The sequence below is a fragment of the Hypomesus nipponensis genome, chromosome 14, assembly GCF_054491055.1.
Source record: "Hypomesus nipponensis isolate SF chromosome 14, ASM5449105v1, whole genome shotgun sequence".
Classification (NCBI taxonomy): Eukaryota; Metazoa; Chordata; class Actinopteri; order Osmeriformes; family Osmeridae; genus Hypomesus; species Hypomesus nipponensis.
Genome location: NC_140374.1, coordinates 10,112,670 through 10,135,346, shown reverse-complemented (window position 1 = coordinate 10,135,346; position 22,677 = coordinate 10,112,670). Strand labels below are relative to the sequence as shown.

Sequence of the window (22,677 nt, the reverse complement as noted above, 5' to 3'; positions counted from 1 at the left end):
AAATTGCTTCTGAAGTTATGAAACAACTTACCAAAACACTTCAGACCAGAGCCCTGGCATCAACAAAGTAAGCCAATGGAAAGTCTAACCTTTCCTTCCCCTCTTCTGAAGTGAGAGCCTCCTATTAGTCTCCCAAGCCCAAACTCCTAGCTAAGATGTTCTCTTCAGGTAGAGAAGGTGTTGTCTGCCAGAGCTTTCCTGTGTGCTGCTCATCCTGCCAAAAACACAGAGGATAGACATAAGGGAGATTCACTCTGGAGAATTGCAGCTCTTACTGCTTTTTTTCAAGAGATGTGTTTCTTCCCTGTTAAAAGTCTGTGTTTCTTTTCACCATTTCAATGTGCTGACACCCCAACTGTGAGGTGTTGAAATTGGCTAAAAACATTGTCTGGGCGCAGTGTCTTAGTGCCAATAAATGGAAGAAATTGTAACATGAAAGAAGCGCTTTGGTGTGACTTACTGACAGCATTATCACACTCTTTACTGACTTAACTCTGTAAGATGTGTAAGCATGGCTGTGGTCTTAGTTTACTGTGCTGTATTGTGTATTTTGTTTTTTTCTTCTGAATCTATAATTATGCCTCTGCCAAATAATTACATTTGTAGTACTGTATGTTGGCTGTAGTGGAGTCGACCATCTGCTGCCCAAGTTACACATAAAATTGAATTACACATTATGTTCTTGATCAACAAGGTGAACATCAAGTAATCAGATGCTCACACAGAGTGAGAAGTTCATTTCAACCAAAAAAGTCCCTCAAGGGTGCCTGCATGACATCAACAGTTTTTACTGTCGTAGTAGTAGTTGGGGCTGATACTGCAGTGGTGGGCACAAGTGAGACCCAGAGCTCATTTGAGCAGGCAGATAGCTAAGCTCGGCGAGTTAATAAATAACCATGCCGTGGTCTGGATCAGTGCACCTCTAATATGCTGCAACTCCTCGTCTTGTTTCCCTTGCATCCATATTCCACATGGCTTCATAAAAGCATTGGTATGGGGGGTTTGGGAGGGGGTCGGGCTATCACACCCCCTTTTCAGCACATCGTAGGGAGTCTCACTGTGTAGCCATCAAAGCCCGGTGTGGTGAAAACTCCCCCCGTATACACACATATTTTTCTCTCCACATGGCCAAACGCAATTGGACGTCAACCCCCCGTGGCGCATCATCCAATCCCCTTGGTTGTGTGAATTATGTAAGTGCAAGGGAGGCAGCAGGGATGAAACATGCAGTAGTGGCACTGAGCAGGCCTTCTGCTGCACCAGGCTGTCCAAAGCCCCTCCACCTCCCTTCCACTCTCCTCAGTCTATCTCTCCTCCACCTCTCCTCCTTCTCCCCTCCAACTCCATTCAATTCTCCTTCATCCATCTCTCCTACACCGCTCTCCCCTCCACTTCCCTTCCACTCTCTTCCATCCATCTCTCCTCCACCTCACCTCCATCTCCTTTCACCAGATGCATTTTTAACCAGGGTATTTCCAGAGCAGCCTGGCTAGACATTGACAAGTCCTGCTTGGTGGGGTTGGTGGGTTTACCTCAGGCTCTCCCTAGTTAAGTGCTGCTGCTGCAGCTCTCGTCTCTAAATGTACTGTCTGTGTAGCATGTAGCTGGGAATTCTCTTTTCCCAGCTCCGACTGGGTCCTGGCTATGTTCTCAGCCCCTCTCATAAAAGAACAATACAGCATCACTCTAGATCCTCACTGCTCTGCTCTGAGAGGATTAGCATTCATTTCTAGAACATGCACAATGCCGTAATCACTCAGCCCCAGGAGACGGACTCATGTTTATTCTAAACATTAAGACATTTACATTACTTTTAGGGAAGGGGTGTCAGTATTGGCAGTAATGTCCTGGTATTTTTATCACGGTCAACAGAAAAGCGAGGTACAGTACACTTTTGTTTTCTTTCCCAGTAAAATCTGTTATTTGTTTTTCTGATTTTGACATTTTTCTTTTCCTTTCTTTTTTTTTCTTTTTTTTTTGGACATACATTGGAACAACTAATCTGGGTATAATGTGTGAAGAACATGTCTGGCCACCTTAGACCCTTGTCTAGCACAACGCTCCAGCACCCAAATAGCAATTCATACTGTGCTCAAATCAATCACCAAGCAGTCTGTAAATAACTCAGCTGTCCGCTTCCCTTCAGCTCCTTTACACAGCCGGCCCTACCCAACTCCGTCTGCAGAAGTGTACCCTATCACCTCCGGTCTTACTTCTAATGGAAAGAACCTCTGGCTGTGACTTGTCTCAATAGCTGCCACTCCTGAGTGTGGCATGGCAAGTCAGCCAGTAGCAACCTCCCACTCCCCTTAAGACCCGCCCTCACATCTCGTCCCCATGGTCACTAAAGCACTCTCCATCTTCTGTACAACAGAATCCGCGTGGTGTCTCTCAGTTGGAGACTCAATTGGAGATTGAGACACATTTTTGTTTTGCCTGTCTTGCAAGCCTCTCACTGCCTGGTGTGTCCTAGGGTGTCCTGTCTTCAAGTCAAAAATCGATATGCACTCTTCATGCCTTGCTGACTTTGTATGTCTCTAAAGGAATAATTAAAGATGCAGTGCTATGCACACAACCGTGATGACTAATGCTGTTTTAAGGAATGCCTCTTTTATATTAATTCACATTTCATATTTATTTTTTCCTTCTCTGTGTATCTCGAGGCAGATGAAATCCTCCTTTGTGCTTGTAGGTCAGTGTGTCACTGTGCCGTGGCCCTGATGCTAAGACTTTTTGACAGACTCCCAGTGCAAATACAGACACCCCCTCCCCCCAACCAAAAGCAAGCACGATGGCATGAAGCACACACAAACAAACATTAAAGGAACATACACTCAGCACAAGATCACAATCACACACACGCACACACATATACTGTAGACACGCACACGCTCACACTCACACATACTGCCCACCATTAAACCATGCTCCGGGGTGAAGGCCAGGGCATGAAGGTAGCATTTCTTAGTCGGATAGTTCACACATCCCACAAAGAAAGCAACAAGCAAGACAGTGGCAGAGAATGTGTGAAATAATTCAGGGTGCACCTTTCCACCATACTGGGTTTTTATAATTGAATAAAGCATGGCGGCGCTTGGAATATCCCCTTGGAGCATAATGGCAGGATGTCACCAGAGTAGAAGCCGAGTACAGTAAATAAAGAACAGGAAATTAATAAGCTTCAAACTAACTGTACTCTATGAAATAATTGTGATGATTTACTCCCAAGCATTGCTCCAGTTTATGTAGCAGGGATTATTTAGTGGAGTGGAAGTGGATCATTGGTTATGTTCTGGTTTGGTGATATAGTCTTTGATCTACCTCTCAGGGTCAAATTTAGCAAGACACAGAGACAGAGATAGAGAGGAGAGAGAGATAACGTATGTGAAAAACAGAGGGCAGTGAAAGCGAGAGAGAGAAAGAGAGAGAGAGAGAGAGAGAGAGAGAGAGAGAGAGAGAGAGAGAAAGAGAGAGAGAGAGAGAGAGAGAGAGAGAGAGAGAGAGAGAGAGAGAGATGCTGTGAAATTTCCTCAAGGCCCTTGGCAGCATTAAATAAAGACCTGGGAGGTTAGGAAACATCAAATCAATGCATTGTAATTTGAATTGACTGCTGACTTTGATCATCTGCCTTGGGAGTGCTTTAGCATTGAGTGCTGTCACACTGGCTGGGTTAAGCAAATATAGCATCGGCTGAAATGGGGAGAAAGAGAGACTGACAGATAGATAGAGAGAGAAAGAGAGAGTGACAGCAAGAAGGGCAGCCAATAACAAAATAATGACAATACTAGCAGTGTTATGTAGATCTATCACAGTTGACTAATCAACACACAAACAAACACTGGAATACTTATATGAGTTAGTATACTGCTTGTCTGTAATTTTCTAATCTGAACCACCCAGCACAGTGACACTGTAAGGGTCTCTGGACAGAGTGCTTCCCTTAAACTTAGCTGGTCCAGCAACTGATAGCCTTGCTCCAGAATGATGGGTCAGCCCTACTTAGTGTCAGCAACGACTGATATCCTCTATTGGAGAGGGGGGACGCTTTTAAATCTTCCCTATAATGGAGTAGGCAGCTTAATCCAGACCTCTCCGAGAGAGAGAGAGAGAGAGAGAGAGAGAGAGAGAGAGAGAGAGAGAGAGAGAGAGAGAGAGAGAGGAGGTTAAGGGCAATGGGGGGGCTTACCCTCCTGTGCCCCCCGTCCCCCACTCCTGCAGTGAATACATGGAAACTCTACTATCAGAGCAACTGCCCACACAATCCCATACACAGTCCCAACAAACCCATCTGTGGAGGACGCAACAGCAACAGGGGCAGCTGTTGTTCTGAGGGAGCTGAAATCCTTGTGATCGCTTAGTTGTTTTGACTTGAGATAAAATGGCCAGTCTTCTCTGAAGACTGCTGCAGGTCTTTGGTGGTCCGGGGAGTTGTCTTTCTCCTAATGCTCCGTTGTTTGCCAGCGAGGCTAAACTATTAAACTAAAGCAGGTCTTAAGAGAAAGGTAAAGAGAAAGACAAAGGGAGAGAGAAAGGCGAGAAAAAAGGAGGATGAGAAGGCAGGGAGGAAGATGCGAGGATAGGGCAACCAGCACCACAGACAGCTACAGACATGATGGAGGTGAGCAGATAGACGGAGAGATGAAGAGCCATGAGAAGCAGCAGGAGCAGCAGAGCAAAGGCCGGCCTTCCCTCACTGTGTGGTTCGGACAACCCAGAGGTACTGGCTGGATTGCTAGGTGCATCTCCTAACAAGCTGACTGTTCAAAGGCTTTTTCGTGCTCTAGAGAACATGAAAGGCATGTTTAAAAATTTAAAAGCCCGATCTGTTCCAGTGCTATGGAGCGGCAGAGGGAAGCAGATTTTTACGTCGCCATAATTCCCTAGTTGCTTGCTTTGTAAATTAATTAAGATGTTTATGACAGCTGCTTGCACCTAATGGAATGCTTATAGACTTCACCATTAATTATTACTGCCCGTCATGGCTACTACTTTTATATATGATGGAGAGAAGGTATACCTAATGCTATTCACCTGGCACAGGTTTAACCCTAGACCCCCAACCCTTTATGCCTTTGGCATTGCTTTGAGTGCTTTAGTGAGTAAAGCAGTGAGGATGTTAGTAATTAAGTGAATGTATGTTGGTGATTGACTGAATGTGTGATTGTGTGTGTGTGTGTGTGTGTGTGTGTGTGTGTAAGTGTGTGTGTGTGTGTGTGTTTGTGCCTGTGGTTAGTTTATGCATATGGAGGATGAAGGGCACTACACACAGCACATAATCTATGCATTACTCTTTTGGTATCTGCACTGCATCTATAAAAATTACCTTTTTGGGATGTTTTGAGAGATGATGCTGTTGTTGCACTGTGTCTCGTAAAAGACCTTGCCATCAACCACTGTAATATTGTTCGAACTCATTTCTCTGAAACTCAGAAACACATTTCTAACCTTGATGATATGCTGAACTTACTATATGCTCTTCTGTATGTTGCCTTGAGTTTGGATAAAATCATCTATATAAAAAAGTAACTTTAAAGGTACAGGAAATGAGAATGATTGCTTTTTATTTCAGTGCCAGGCTGTCACCCAGTCCTTATCTTAATAGATCCTACTGTACATCATTTCATTACAACAGTGGTACTGGAATTTCACTGGCCTGCAGTCCAGGAACACTTGTTAGACACCACTGGGAAGGTTGAAAGGTCAAACAGCTGTCCGCCTGAGACCAGCCATCAACAGTGATGTTGATTGGATCAATCACAAGTCAGATGGATGTGAGCTGGTGTGAAGTGGTTGGCTTGTGCAGACAGACAATAAAGAGTGCTAATGGCCTGGCTCCTTCCTGGCCTCAGCAACCTGCCTGGCTTTGGCTCAGCTTTATTGCCCGTCCTCCACACTCTGCTGCCAGCTGAGGAAACCAAACTGTGTTTATCAGGATTGTCATCCTACTTAATAAAGCAACAGCCTTCCTGTTACCTCGTCCAGACGTCAGTGGAGGACAATAGACTGAACTACTGCTGACCCCGTCAGCTGAAAGGAAAGCAGTGGTCTGGGCGTGACAATTCTCCTGGCTCCTGCCTGGGCCTCTTTAATTTAGTGAACACAAACAACTTAACCACTGTAATATGAATGGACCATATGATGGGGATAATGATAGCATATCTTTCATAAGCAGTCAGGATTTGCTTTACATGCTATTACACAGCAATGGCAGACAAATGACCCCTTAATATATGCAATTTTGGTAATAAGTATACGTTGTTTGTGCGGTTCATCTCCTAATTTGTACATCAGACTTGTTTTGTGGAGACGAAAATAAGGGATGATGACTTTCTGCACAGTACCCTACTAACTAGCCATGGTTTGTCTTGCTGATAATACCAGTGGCCTGGATGGGGGGAACTGGATTCCTCTGTTCCTCTGTCAGCTGCACCTCCATGGAAAGAATGTCTCACAGGCTTCAGATGGAATGCCCTGTGGGCTCCGGTTACTCAAGAGTCAGTGGGACCAAAAAAATAACTAAACACAGGCCATTCTGTTGATTAAACCATGAGAAGGAGGTACACTTCCTTGCTTCTCATAAAGCTGGGCTTTGTGAGGTGCTATCCTCTGTGTTGTCCTCTGATTACATTTATATGGGAGAAGGCAGCAAGCATCCAGGCACCTGCCCTGTTCAGTGTGGATGTGGGAAATATGGATTCAGTCTTTCATCGGCCTCTTTATCTGCCACGGATGGCTTATACTCATGTGTAAAGTCCTCTCTTGTGTTAGCTTTGAAAAACAGAGGGAGGATACTCTGATCTGTGTTCTATTAATCATAGTCCAGCTCCCTGCCTGTCCCCCTATCACACATGTCTGTAATTACAGGGTGTTTGGGTTTTAAGCATGGCGCTGTTGCTCGGAAATGGAATAGTGGCTCCTCTGATGAACTCTACACTAATAGTGTTACCTTTGATCCTTGTGCTGCATGGAGGGCTTACAGAATGCGCAGGTATTCATTATGAAATACATGAAAAATACATGCAAGCCATGACTACATTGATTTGCTGTAGCAGGGAGCTGGCTTGCCTCTCTCTCTATTCCTGTCTTCACTCTTCCGGAGGTCACAAGCCCCTCAATCCTTCTCTAGGTCTCCTGGTTCCCTGTTCTGAGCATCAGTCGGGAGTCTAAGTCCCTGATATTAATTAGAGGATTGACAGACATGTAATTCATCTCTGAGAAAGTTTCATTACATGGTAGGCTTCATAGGGCCAGTTTGCCTTATTGGCAAGGGCTAAGACCAGATCTAATGGGGCCGCAACTTGCTCCCATCTGAGTAATTACAGCCAAGTCCTTATCAGCAGCCATGAGTCCACAGTTTTTGGGCCTCGTCCGTTTGCATACACAGGCCTCCCAATGGAGTCCAGTTCATTAGACACGTCTTCATCATAGTATTAACATGAACAAAATAGTCATGAAAGGGATTTGAATATAGTCTGTTCATTTTCCAAGGTACCTGAGAGAGCTTGCATTAGTAGCCTGACCTCTGGTCTGTAGAGGCACTCATTGTTTTCACTCTCCTACAGTAGATGTCTGCAGCCTACGAGTTATCTTGTGAGCTCCACAGTACCATATTGACATACTGCTAGCACACTGTCACAGATCATCTAGCCCCACATCCGCTAGAAGTTATCTCATCATCTGTTCAGGCGAAGACCATCATGAGGTAAGATGCTGCAATAGAACACAAGAGGGCTGAAAAAGCCAGCCATGAGATTCATAACGACATAGATTCAGACTGGTCAGTATCTGTGTGAGCTCCTGCGTAGAAGAAGTGTTGCTGTGTCAACAACATGCACGCTGCTCTTGTGGTTTCCTGTAGGAACTGTCTACTGTGTGACAACTCTCTCCTCAGTACTGCTCATGCACAATAGCATACCACAAAGAAAAAACACCAGGTACACCAGGCATTGCCAACACTGCAAACGTAAACAGTGTTTATTTTGTAAAGAGTCGTTACAAGCCCATGTCAAAAGTAACACATGTGCAAATAGTACAGTTTGTTTGAATTAGGCATTGCAAATTCAATGTATATGTACAATAAACTGAAAATGTATTCAGTGTGTGTTTCATATAAGCCTGTGGTACTTGAACACGCCCTGGACATGACCACTACAGAATGGTGATCTTCTAGTGCAGAGCAGCACTGTCAGTCAGGGTGGTCTTCTGGAAGTGGCTGGGCTTTATTTATTGGGAGGATTGAGAGGCGATTGGGTTTCATGTGTGGTTGAAGCTGGATCACAGAGAGATTACCACAGGCTGGGAACCGCCTGCTCCCTCAGTACACAGAGGCCTGACTGTGCCCCTGGCCTCACTTTGACCAGCGCTCAGGGCCTCTCTGTATTCACCCTCCCCTGGGGAGCCCTGTTCAGGAGAGAATTACAGTACAGCACAGCCAGAATCAGAGCCAGCTACTTCAGAGCAGCCGAGAGCCTGTCGTTTGTCTTTTTCAACTCCATAGCTCCGAACAGCCTCTGAACACAGACTGCCCAACTAGTGTTTTTCTGAATGAAAAGGGAAAGGAAGTTGTTAATTTTTAATTGTTTCCCAATCTCGCTCCACTGCTACTAAGCTCTCCTCCATTGGTCCTCTGAGAGCATTGCAGAACAACATTAGGCTAGATTTTAGCACAACAGTCAGCTCTTTATCTCAGAGAGAATGACTGTCAATATTAATATGACATAATTGATATGAGCCTTCCTCCTGGTGTCAGCCTCAGATAAGAGGGTGTAGGGTCTAGAAGCCTCCACGTACAGTACTGTTCCGTACAGCACGCCACTACGGGACTATTTTTGCAACGAGCCCCGCCATTTGTTTAAGCACTCACCTGGGTGAACCTGTGCGGCAGCCGCTCACCAATAACAATAGCGCTTATCGTCCTGTTCCCTGCGGTACAATTAAAATTCCGTCAGAGTCTTCAGTCTGCCTCCCAGCCATGCCTGCTGTTCCCCCGGCCCTCCTGGGCCACATCTAGTCCTCTGCTGCCATGTATAATTCACGAGCCACCAAACAGCGCTGACGACTCACCTGGAGACCGCCAGCTAGGCCCAGCAAAGCAGAACCACACCATGGGAGAGGATGTGTAGCAGACTGGGAACACATGTAGGGAGAGAGGGCTGGGCGGGTGAAAGACAGACACTTCTTGGTCAACGAGAGCTCTTGTCATTACTGGATCCCTATGATAACTCTATATGTCTCCCTGGTTGAGATGATCAAGCCTGTGAGTGTGTTTTCACTTGTATGTTTATGCTCACTCAGTTTCTTCTCGTTTTTTGAAAGACAGTTACAATGTCCTCTAAATCTAATTTGGATGTAAATCTTCTATTTGCAGATAATTCCATAGCGATGCATTGGAGTAACCTGTGGAACCTCTGAGTAGTTGCTTTTAGTTAAAACCAATTAGAAATGACCAGAAATAACAGTGCCTGGAGACAGATAAGTCATTTTTCTCTTGAGCCTCCCCAGAGAGTTGGCCTCTCTATGGATTAAGTGTTTTAGTATATTAGGAGGACAGCAGATTAGAATCATTATGCTTTTTAATCATTACGTTTTCACATTTTGAGTTTATACTGGTATAATAAGGCTAAGTATGTCACTACAGAAGGGAGGATTGTTGAAATGACTTTGTATAGAACTCGGCCTTCCCAAAGTTAAAACACGGAGCTACCTTATTCCCTTCATGTTGCAGGTTGTGTACATTGTTGTTGTGTTATAATACCTTTTTCTCAATCCAACCTGTGTAGCTTACATATAAAGCACACCCTTCACACATTTTGTCACTTCCTCATGGACACTCAAGCATGTGGTGTGTGGTGGTGTCAGTGTGTTGATGTTGGCGCTCTCTGTGTCACATCCCACGATCAAAAATGTGATCAAAATTGTTTTCTATCCAGGAGTATTTGTTATACTTTCCCAGGGACAATACTGTCCCTGTGATTAGGGTAGGTAGGACTATAGTGGGCTAGAGTGGACTCTGCCTATGGGCAGTGAGGACTAGAGAACCTTGCCGCCCCTGACTGGCCCCACTCTCACTGTGATGGCCATGTCCTTGAGTGCGTCTGGTATGGAGCATTGATGTGGCGAGCGAGCCAGGAGGAAGTGGGCCTCCCTGTCTCCCCAGACTGAGCAGTGAATGAGGAGAAGTGAGGAGCGCCAGTCAATGAATCAAGCAGCAGGAAGGGAGCAGCCAGGGGGAGAGAGTGACGTCCCCACGGGAGAGGCCTTGCATTAGGAACTTCCTCGTCTGTGTGTTTCTGGCACAGGTTAAATGGATCGCTCCCATTAGCGCGTTGAGAGGACAGCTCCATTATATGAAGGAGACTGTAACTTTGAATGTCACGGTGCAACAACCCCAGAGCATGGCTCGTCTCCCAGGGAGGGGAGGGTGACAATAACCATCCATGATAATCATTCCCTGTCAGGCTTTAAGGAAGCGGGAATGATGACGTACGGCCTGCCGCACGACTCAGACTTCATTACAGGCACTGTCACTTTGAGACGCCTGCCACGGCGCCCGCATCTCAGCAGCGCGGCGGCAAGCTGCTGGGCCGCTGCTCCGCCTGGCGGCCCCTCCCCACCCTGTCTAAGTGGCATGTTTACAGGAAGTGTGCCCCCCTGCAGATAGATGTGGTGGAGGTTAACCTCCAGCAGTCTGCACACCGTTTCTCTCTCCCTCACCAGGCTGAAAATTCTCATGAGAAGAGACTGAAGGAGCATGCGCCCTGTGTGTTTACCAGGGCTGGTTAACTTCTGAGAGATCTTTGTCTAACAGATGACAGTTGTCTCTCGTTCAATTGCAGCAAATTAGATATTCGGCTATAGTGAAATGAGGGAAGATTCTAGTCGCTCACAGGCACAGTATCTGCACGCACTAGGCACCGATACAATGTAAATTGTACAGTTGTATCTGAGATTTTACGACTTTTACAAGACTGTTCATTCAAATGGCAGGGTTGCCAGTGCCAGATCGTTTTTCAGTAAAGGAGAGTCTAACCTTCAGATTGACCTCTGAACCTGCCATCCAGTGGGCTGGACGTATCCTGGCAGCCATCTCCAATGTCAAAGCCCTGAGCCAAGCCCCTCCCGCCCACTGCCTGACTCACCCATTGGCTCCTCTGCCCTTTCCCCTTGCCACCTCCAATCAGATGGCCCTAGATGACACATAGAGGAGGAAGTGGGATCTCTGTCCCCCCTCTCTTTGCCTAGCAACAGGCCATCTCTTTGAGTAAGCCTGTGAGTCTTTGAACAGTAATGATTTCCTCTTCCCTGTCCAAGCACATTGTGTACAGATTTGTTTTCACGTCTTGACATGACAGTGGTAGGAAGCATGTTAGAGAATCAGAAACAGGTTTGAGACATGGCCAATTAAGGTACACTGAACATAATTATTCAGTAAAATGTAAAAAGCTCAGGCTTGCTGTTGTTGTGGTCTATGTGGTCCACCTCTGTCTCATGTTGCTTACATCCTGTATCTTAAACAGACGTATAGTTTTACTGCTGCTTTGGCATGTTTGTCTTCCAGTAGTCTGCTCAGTTTGACTACATGTATATAAACAAAAGGTTGATATATATATTTTACTGTTGAGTTTTGTTTGCAAACAGATACAGTGCCACTGTGAAAGAAAATTCTAGCTGGTCTGTGTAGATATGAATAGTCGAAGATGGCAGTTTCAATACAATTTATTCAGACTATAAAATTACATGTGATCAAACAAAGCTTTGCTGATCAGTCTCAACAAAGGAGGTGCTATCCACACAGATCATTCGTAAGAGTGATAGAGACTATCACACATGCTCAACCTTATATAAACTTTAGATCAATGGCATTCTGTAAGGTCAATCAATCAATGTGGCAAACTCTGTGATTGGCTAACTCAACTTAGTGACAGCTTGAAACAATACCAAGTGTCCCAAAGTTCTTTGATGTGGCATTTCTCTGCAGGGCAGTAGATAATAAACCCTAGGAGTGGCCAGCCAAATGGTCAACTGTCCTTTGTGTGGTAATCTTCAAACAATACTTTTAATTAACATAAATAATGAAACAGGACACAGTCCTTCTCTAGCTAAAGTTCAGAGCAACTGCCTTATTGACCCCTTACACGAACCAGTGGACAGAAGGCCATATAAGATGCTTCACCCATCCCCCAGGGCAAGCTGCCCACAGAGCCATCAGCACCTCACATTCCTTTGAACTCAACTTAATTATCTTCCCTTCCTGTCTCTTACCAATGAACATAGAACATTATAGATTTCATACACATACATATATGCATATGACCAACATTTCTACAACACCACCCATATTGTAAAATTGTATGTGAGTGCCATTAACATATAACTATTTCTATGCATTCAGTGTATGGAATTGTGTTTAGTGTCTACTGTGAAAAGGTTCTAGTCGTTTTCAAGATTCTAAATCTAACATGAACTGATTGCAATTTAACACTCCTTGGGTGTCTGCTTGATGTATCTGTAATGGTGTTTGAAAGATCTGTGGCTAAGCCAGGAGAAACTCCCTGTTTTCCCCAAACTCCTGACACTATTCTACTACTTCTATTCTACCTCTTCTACAATTTCCAAGGAAACAGATATCCTCAGATGGAGATAGCACTGCTCCAATCATCAAAACAAATGCACCTCACAGTAATGATGCCTCCTCCAATACCTTGACACCAATGCTCAGTAATGGGCCAAAAGGCCAACATTCACTTCACTGTTGATTGACTTCTGGAATTAAAGCAGGATTGCTGTGTGAGTGTTTTTCTCTTTGCATATTGTCACAGTTGAGCAGTGGAACAATGATAGAGTAAGATCAGAGAGCCCAGGCCCCTAGGTGACTGTTTTCCCTCTCTGCTCAATGGGGTTGATATCAGATGTGTGTCTATGTACAGACGGCTGAGGGCTCGAGTTGTTTTCCCCCTCGTTGCTCTTTGACTTGTTTCCCCCCTTCTCTAAACGTGTCTGAAACATCGTTATCTCTGGCCAGATGCTTTCTCTTTTTTTTCTGCGAGAATTATTGAATCATGTCTGCTCGCCATCCCCCCTGAGTTTCAAATGCAAGCCGTAGAAAAATTTGCCATTACTTCCGCATGACAAGTGGGATCTATTAGTGTGCTCTCGCCCTGCAAAGCATGAGCATGCAGGGGCCCACTGGGGACCAGGGCTGGGTGTGCGCTGGCCCGCGTGTGCCGGCCTCTCGGGGCATTAGAGCAGCCTCGTAGACGGGGTGGGGGGCGGAGGCAGAGTCAGATGAGTTGACACCCGTAGGGAAAAGGGTGGGGGGGGAGCATAGTCATACGCCCACTTCCTCTGTGCTGTGAGTTCATATGTTAGGGTGTTACACGTGTTTGGGTTTATTGTGAATATTCTGCAATGTTTGAGGGTTCAGTCTGACAGGTTGTCTGTGTTGGGAGGTTTCAAAATAAGCAGTATGTGAAGTTTCAGCCATGTTGATCTGGAAAATGTAATAGGTAGTGCTGCAGGATTTTCATCATCTTCGTTTCAATTAGACATTATTCATAATCTGAATTTCTAAATGTGTTGTTTCTCTTTCGTTGCAGGTATCTCAGTAACAAAGAAGACACACACCTGTGAGTACCAATATTTTAATACATTTATATTTATTCAATTGATGTTTGAGAGGGCTCAAAAACAAGCAGATGCTCAGCACTACAGTATAACAATTTTACTGGACAGAAACTGTACGACTGACAGTTTATTTGGTTGGATTGTTTACAAATTCCATGGTCTATTTATACAAAACACAAATGATTGAATTCTGAATCATACTTTGCAACACCTTACACAGGGTTAAAAATACATTTACGACAGTACTGTAACCCCTTCACTTTAAACAACAGCAGAAACTGAACTGTGAATACCATTACCATGAGTAAACAAACCTGCAATAGCACACAGCCATTTACTTTCAGTTTCCCTCATGACAACCTTTCTGCTTTATTGCAATTTTTTATTATCCCTGAGATTTATGCTGTGGAGAAGATGATAATAACCCTTAAAAGGAAATTGGAAATTACAGTCTGTCTCATGACTGCCGACATCACGCTCTGGTACAGCAGCTAGGGTCCTGAAGCTCCTCTTTGTTCCAGGCAAAGCTTTCTACAGAAAAAAAACGGATGTGGTTTGTTTGTAACCTTTAGAGGCTGGGTAAACTGTGTACTCCAAACACAGATAGCCTACCGGGCACATACAACATGAACAGAGGCAGACCCAGTGTGGTGCACCGCTTAACAGAAGACACAGCAATACCTGTGTGTTTATGTGTTTGTTCACACGTGTGTGCGTGCGTGTGTGTGTGTAAGAGAGAAAGAAAGAAGGAAAGAAAGAGAGAGAGAGAGAGAGAGAGAGAGAGAGAGAGAGAGAGAGAGAGAAAGAGAAAGAGAGAAAGAGAAAGAGAGAGAACATTACAGACGAGGCCAGCCCTGAAGGCTATTGTTTTTCTCTGATCATGATGATGAAGCCGGTGGAGAGGGAAGGCCAGAGGGCTTTTCTGTAGCAGCCCTGGAGCTGCTCCCCTCATTTCCTCCTGGCTGGGAGGATGATCCTCTCCAACACATCGTTCCTAGCTTCAGACAGCAGGCCACAAGATCCCGTCATCTGCTCCAGACAACCCTACCTGAGTTTCTCAGAACGATCACACAGAGGTCAGGTGGATGATTTCGCAAAGCTATTTGCCTGTCCAGGGGGCTGGAGTGTCTGTTTGAAGTGCAGGTTTGATATCTTTCCCTCTCTTGAAGGTGGAACAGAGCCCCCCTTTGACCCTCTATCCAGCACCCCACTGCTATCTTAATTAGCACAGAGCTAACTACCTCCACACTGGAAGGGGGCTGGAATCAAAGAGCATGGTTTAGGAGTCTGGGTTCAAAGCCCTGGACAGCGGCTCGGCCGCACCATCTCATTTCAATGAGAAATATTCACATCTCATCTGTGTCAGGAAATCAAAGTAAACCTCTTTAACAAGTAGCTGATTGAAGTGCCGTGTAGACAGGAAGACATAGTTCCCCATGCCTAAGGATGTGTGTGGTCACAGAGACTTTTCTATGGCCATTTACTGGTCAGGGATACTGTGAAGGGAGGTTGTAAGTGATTATTGGGGTTCAGAAAGGGTTATTCAGGGGCTGGTGGGGTCTTAATGAGGTTGATGGCTCCACCCTACATGTCAGCTCACTGGCTCCGGCTCTATCAATGGTCTGCAGGTCCACCCTGATTGTTTCACCACGTCGCCAAACTAGATGTGCTCTCCCTCCATGTCTTTCCTGGAGGTCCTGTGGTATGGAAGAGGCTGATCCCAGTCAGGGGCAGGGAGGAGTGGGTAGGGGAAGGGTAGGGTAGGGGATATCCCCCCAGCCCAGGCCCGGCTACAGAGGCCACAGAGACACGTATCTCTCTCTCTCCCAGTGCCCTGTCTGAGCGATCAAACCCCTGGAAGAGCCTGTTCATCAATATACATTACAGAGGCAGCTGTTCCCTGGCAGCCCCTCCTCTCATCTCCCCAACTCTCCTCCTCCCCCCGCTCTCCTCTCCTGAGTTAAGTACCCAGCTTTAAGAAGGTGAAGGTTTCCAGATGATAATGGATACTTGGTTCTTTGTGCTGGCTACCGTCACGGCCCCCAGTCAGTCATGCAGTGACGGGGGAATGAGAAGATATCGGAGGCACACACTCTCTACCATTAGGGTGGGCCAACTCAAACAGACCATATAACTCTTACCACAAAGCTGTAATTCTCAGCATGGGATCAAGTATGGTTATCTTTTACATTTTCCCTGACAGTTTTATAGTCCTTATGTATATTTAGGGATACTACCTGGCAGACAGCTACACTAAAGTGTCCTATAGGGTGACGTAGGCTTGATTTCATGAGAATTTTAAATTGTAAATTGTTTGCACCTTGTACAAATTGAAAAAGAATGGTTTTGTCGAGGGCTACTCTACTGTATGGCACCGTTGAAGGTAAACATTTATTTTTATTTTTTATAGAAATACCCATTCGTGTGTAGTGCTAGTGTAATTGTGAAATATTTGATATCAGCTACCCTAAACAAAGTTCTCTAGCAGGGTCTGTGGGATGTATTTCTGTGCAGACCTGTTGAGGGAGATGGTGTAGATGCATGGAGCAGATGCACCTACTGATTACACAGAGATTACATGTCTCACCTCTAATCTGTCATCTGCAGACAGGAGTGCCCATATCTCTCAGCTCTGATAGCAGACTGCAACCAGAGAGCACTCTCACACACTGCTCACAAACACAAACAGGAAGAAAAAAATACACTCTCCAACACACAAACTGGCCAGCCATGATCCAGTCTACTACTGAGAATCAAAATTTAGTGATTCCATCTGGTTAATCCTCTCATTCTCGACTCTTTTACAGTTCTGCAGCTGTACAATGAACACTGTGTTTAGCTGGATACTGTTATCCACTGGCTTGTAAATCTTATGTAAATCCAGTCATACAATACTTGTCTCTTTTTGCGAAGACAACAAGAAAATGTCTTCATCTATACTGTTCATTTGACATATTGAAAAAACCTGACAACATTATAAAAATAGGGAGATTTAGGAGAAAGTGTAGAGGAACGCTTCTGTGTTCTGTTGGGTTCCAGAATGGCCAGAGGGAGGCAGTAACACGGATCCAGCTCCAGTAGAGCGAGGAGTAAGAGAGGAGAACAGACAACACCTCGCTCCTCTCTCCATCTCAACACCCGGTATACAAGCCCACTCTGTTCCTCTGTGGATCTCTATTGCGTGGACAGCCAGCCTGTGCTGATTAAGAAACATGGGCTTGTCCCTGCGTCTTCGTTTACCTGTCCTGGGTAAAGAGTGCCTCTTCTCAGAGACCAACACTGTTTATGTGTTCCAGTCAGCCACTGTTTTAGACAAACATTTAGATAAAATGTTGACTTCATACAGCACATGCCGTTCCAGTGTATTGTATATATTTTAACATAGAATATTATGAACATGTTGTTTTTTCTAGTGCTGTTATGTGGCATATACCAAATATTTTTATGTTATTTTTACGTTTAAATGTGTAAATATAGCGAATAACCTAATATCATTTAATATTGTGTCTCTCAATTATCTATAGTGTGTTTTCAGAATGATACATTTTGATGGCAATATTGTAGATAAAGGCTGCTGCTGAATTATTAATTTTTCAACAAAAATTATATTGTTTATTGGTATCCAGTGTTTAAAGTATTTACTGTTAATCAAATATGAGATTCATGGACCTTAATCATACTGTACCCTGCAAATTTGTCTAATTTTGCTTGGCAACAGGCATACTCCTGTAGAATAGCTGGGGGCAGAGTGAATTGTCTCTGCATAGCTCAGTGTTCCAGTGTATCGGTTTGTTTGAAGGTGTTTCATCACATTGTTGCCTTGAATCAGCTCTGTAGGGATTTGTTACTTGCACTCATGTGAGAAGTGCATCCAGTACACTGTTTAGCTAGGGCTGATAATGAAGATCAGCCAGCCGGGATCCCTGGGCTAAACAGAGAGAGAGAGATAGTCTGGTAAACACAGTATTCACAAACACACACACACACACACACACACTTGACACACTCGCATTCATGCACATACACACACATAAACCCTCACATGTGAATGTTAACAAAAACACATGCAATACACACACACGCATCATATGAATCAAACGAACACTATATGTACACAGTATATAATACAACATAAAATACGCACATTTTGTTTTAAAAGGCTGGTGTAAAGGTTGAGTCAGAAAAAAGGGAAAAGGAGCTCTGTGGCTCTCTGGAAACTATTCTCCAAAAGATACAGCCAAAATAAAAAAAAGCTATCTTGTTCAGTCTTAATTATATGAAGGACATATACATATTTGTAACATATAAATATTTGGGTAACACTTAACAGTAACAGCAAAGTAACTTTCAATACCATGTTACTAAGTAGAAATACTAATACAAACCTTGTAGTTACATAGGAATGGCTGTCTATGGTATGTCAAGTGTTAGCAGTATACTGTTGGTTGATATAAAAGTGTAAGATGGCACACTATAGCTGAATAGCAGAAGGGTGTAAGGGGTAAGGTAAGGTGGATGTTGTACAGGTACAGTTGAAGTTTGTGTTACCAAACAAGATTAATGTAATAATCCACTTACCCCTGGAAAGCCCCCCCCCCCCCCCTATGTTTTACTATTGCAATACAGTTACCCATGATAGTTAAACTGAATGTAAAATGTTGCCAATATTTCTGATATCATTTAATCAAATTGTTAAGTGTTACAGTATTCCTCTTAAACAGAGGCAGGAGCAGTGTCACTACTGTACTAACAGAAGCTGATTGTTATGTTATGTGATTCACAATATAAAACTAGATCTGTCATCTCCCTGAATAACACAGAATGCTGAAATTGACATGCACTGTTTTTCTGCCTATACAATAGGTTATGTTTATATGAAGTGTATTTTTTATTTTTTGTGAAAAATTATACTTTCTTTGTGGACACATTGGTTTAATCCATAATAAACTTTCTTTTTGTCTGAAATAGGTCAGTATAATCACAAGAGTGAGAGATGGACAGTCTCTGTAAAAAGAAAATCAATAGAGCTATCTATTTGTCGTAAACCAGGCCAGCGTGATTTTTCTCAATTTTTTCTTCCCACTGTATTTTTTTCTATGCCATACAATATGACAGGTCTTCATTTTTCAGTAAAAGCATTATGTCTGCCATTTTGTCAAATTGCAAATGGCCTTTTCTGACTGCACTTTCTTTGCATAAGTTTCTCAGAATGGAGAAGGTTTTTTTATCACCTACTGGGGCTCCAGTGTGTGTGAAAGGAGGAAAGTGGCATGGGGAGCTGTGGGGGTGAGCGGCACCTTTTTGTGGGGCAAAGGGGTTCTCTTTGTGGGCTCTTAATCTGGTTCTTCTCTGGTCCTGGCTCTTTCAGAGTGCCTGAGCTGAAGCGAGGAGAGGCCTTGTCAGCTTTCCTTCACCCTGCCCTTTTGTGTCGTGCCCAGCATTGAAAGACCCTGTCTTGAAGTGTTGTCAGACCAGAAAAACAAGAGTAAGTGACATGTGACAAGGACACAATGCTCGGATGGGCCGGCTAACGGAAGTGGTCCCATCTGCTGTAGACGATTTCTCTCCTGCTGACTGCCTGCTGCCCCAGGTGAGGGGGGAAGGAGGGAGCGGGGAAGGGGGGTGAGGTGGTGAGGTGTGCCAGGCCAGGCTCTTGGCAGGGCTGGCGACGGGCAGGGCCGCCACACACCGACGTTGCCACAGAGTGGGTCGGACTTACGCAAGCTCAAGTTATCTGTCACTCGTCAGGTTTCCATTGGCTCATCACTTTCCCATGGTGCAGTGCACGCAGAGGCAGCACAGGACAAGGGTGTCAGCATGTAATGAAAGGTTTGATTCATAGAGAGCGACAGATGCCGAGGTCATAGAACTCCTCTGGATATGATCCTGACTGATGCTGACGGGGAAGCTTGAAGATGGAGCCCATAATTAAATGTCCTTGTGCCATCATTAACTTCCTCTGGAGGAGCAAGGATGTACACAGTCTCCTTCCTTATTTCTCCCACACACAGCCTCCCCACATTACCCAGCATATATCACTGACCTGCTGCTGTCTGGCTGCAGTCTCTAAGACATGGAACACCACACCAAATTATTTTTACAACTTAATTGACTGTTTCTATGGTAGAGTTATTTAGCCAATTAGCTAAAGTATTCTGTTATGGGATTTGTAATTATCATAACTATGAAAATGCAGATGCAATGAGTCCTGGTTTGAATAATGGAGCCTATAATTATCATGTATAATTTAAGCACTGAATTATTTAGATTTGTTATTGTTATATCAATGTAATATGAAATTACAAGTTTGGTTTCAGCATATAGAAATAGTGCATGTGATTGGAGTAATTTATTTGTATCTGGATGTAGAATATAGCTACTGTAATACCAAACATTTCTTGTTCGGTAAAGACCCAGACAGAAATACCAGTTTACACCGATATGTAAAATAAGTGACAGTTGATCCTCTGGTGATCCTACACATTCTCGTGTGTTGATCACAACCAACTGAATGTGTTGTTTCATTACATCTCTGCTGTGTTTTTCCTGTTGCTATTCATTTGTGTCTACGTGGCTGTGCAGAGTGAGAACAGAGGAATATGGTTAACCTATTGTGAAGTTGACCGTGATCATTAAGATTCTCCAGATAACAGGCATGCGGAATTCTACGTCTCAGCATTATAGGATCCCAGACATCAAAGGCAGATTCTCTCTTCACTGTGTCTACCATAGAGGGGGGAAATGGGTGGGAGAGACAGGGAAATAAGGCTGGCTGAATGGAGACAGACATAGAGACAAGATAGAGAGGAGGAGAGAGCGACATAGACCTTCAGTCTCTATGGGCAGGGACAGAGGTAGAGAAATATATGCAGGCTTTATATACCCCTATGTCATGATGTCAAATTATACTTTTTTGCCACTGAAAGCATAATTGAAAAGGCATCCTGTTGCTAAATTGACATTTTCTCTGATTAAGTAGCCGTCAGACTAATAATGCAATGAGTTACTTAAGGCGGGCTCAATTTGAAGATCAAGTTAATTTGTCAACCCATGGTCATTATAGTATGCTCCTGCCTAATTCAGCGAACAGTTGTGTTTTATCTTTCAGATTAATGAACATTTTTTTAGAGGCGCTTCCTGTACCATACAGTATTTTTTTTTCTTCTATGTATTATACATTTTATATGACATTTATTTAATGTATATTTCATTTACTGCATTGAACTTGTTATCCAATATACCAATACTACTCAATGATAAATGTCCTGGTACAGATGAGTTCCCTATAAATCAGTGTTCTGACATGATTGTGTTTCTGCAGTTATAGCACAGAGGGCCTCATTTACCAAGCCGTTTGCGCCTGTTTCCAGGCGTTAATTATTCGCAAATACTGACTTCACAATGTGGGCTATTTACAAACAGGGGGCACTTGGGTAAAATCACAGATTGCCTGCCACATAAGTTGCGCTTTCAATATGTGTTCGTGGGAGGGTCATGGGGAAAGTGGAGGGTCGTGGGGAAAGTGGAGGGTCGTGGGGAAAGTGGGAGGGTCGTGGGGAAAGTGGAGGGTCGTGGGGAAAGTGGGAGGGTCGTGGGGAAAGTGGAGGGTCGTGGGGAAAGTGGAGGGTCGTGGGGAAAGTGGGAGGGCCGTGGGGAATGTGGGAGGGTCGTGGGGAAAGTGGGAGGGTCGTGGGGAAAGTGGGAGGGTCGTGGGGAAAGTGGGAGGGTCGTGGGGAAAGTGGAGGGTCGTGGGGAAAGTGGAGGGTCGTGGGGAAAGTAGAGGGTCGTGGGGAAAGTGGGAGGGTCGTGGGGAAAGTGGAGGGTCGTGGGGAAAGTGGGAGGGTCTTGGGGAAAGTGGGAGTTCCACCCAAAAAGGTGGGAGGCGTAAAGTGCGCCTAATAATTTATTCCGCGGTATTTACAAAGACTGCCAGTAAGAGTGCGCCTCTATTCTGGGGGGGAAATTATCCGCCTCTTAAAAGCAGGTCTTAACCAGGAGCGCATTTTCCTGTGTGTACAAATGTACGTACTTTATTCAATGGCAGCAGTGATCCGAGTAAGTCAAAGACATAAGTCAATTTTTTCGAGGTTGTGGATGTTCTTCATGTTCGTATGCCTCATGTTTTGGTTACTTGCAATGTTATGGGTCTCTTGTTTAGGATCATTGACCTATATGCACTTTTGTAAAGCTCTCTCTTGGAAGTCGCTTTGGATAAAAGCGTCTGCTAAATGAATACATGTAAATGTTCTGCCCTGTAATATGTTCAGGTTTGGTGTTACTTCATGCACGTCACTACATTTAAGCTTGCGCTTTCTTTTTCCCGTAGCAAGATCCATGATAGAAATATGCAAGCCCATTGTTCTTTTAGAGGCACGCAAATTATGCTTGAGGGTGGAGTATGCGCTGATGGGTGTCAGGTTTGATAAATACTACGCAAAATTAGGAAGCATAGCGGGCGCTATTACCAAATTCACAAAAACAGACGCAGCGTAAACTGCGCCTTTGTTAGTAAATGAGGCCCAGAGAGTTTTGTGCAGTGACTGTATTGACTGTAGGAGAAAGGGAGATATGCTACCCAGTATTGTGCTGGATTACAGAATCAAGGTCGACTCACAAGACACAGAGCAGCATTATCCCTTAATCCTATGTTTTGGTTTCAAATAGCCTTTTTACACCTAATCTTCATAAGTAAAATGACAAACACGAAGACTGAGGTAGGTGTTTAAATGTGCATTACCTGCAGTGTTAAGGTCAAAAGCTTATGCTGACTTAAAGTGGATCTGTATTCTATGAAAGAAAAGATGATCATGTGTTTGTTACTCATGCAGATCTGTTACACTGGTATTACAGAAGACTAGCAAGCCTTGTGATGAAATTCCCCCAGGCTGATTTGGATGGAAAAGTCTGGGAAGTTCTCATACACTGTCTTATTTTTCATTTTGAACCAGACTTTTTTTTGCTGTGATTTCAGACCTGAATTTTATACATCGTACATTCTGGAAATGAAACTGTAATTTCTTTGTGACATTCCAGAATATAATTATTATCCAATAT

At 44.2% G+C, this 22,677-nt stretch overlaps 1 protein-coding gene across 1 annotated transcript in view; it reads left to right on the top strand.

Annotated features, from left to right (window-relative positions):
* roraa (RAR-related orphan receptor A, paralog a) overlaps window positions 1-22,677 on the top strand; it is a 148,636-nt gene that overhangs the window by 80,844 nt on the left and 45,115 nt on the right. Inside the window, exon 2 of the mRNA XM_084671611.1 lies at window positions 13,596-13,625. Coding sequence (XP_084527737.1) covers window positions 13,596-13,625 — 30 coding nt within the window. The remainder of the gene's footprint in view (window positions 1-13,595; window positions 13,626-22,677) is intronic.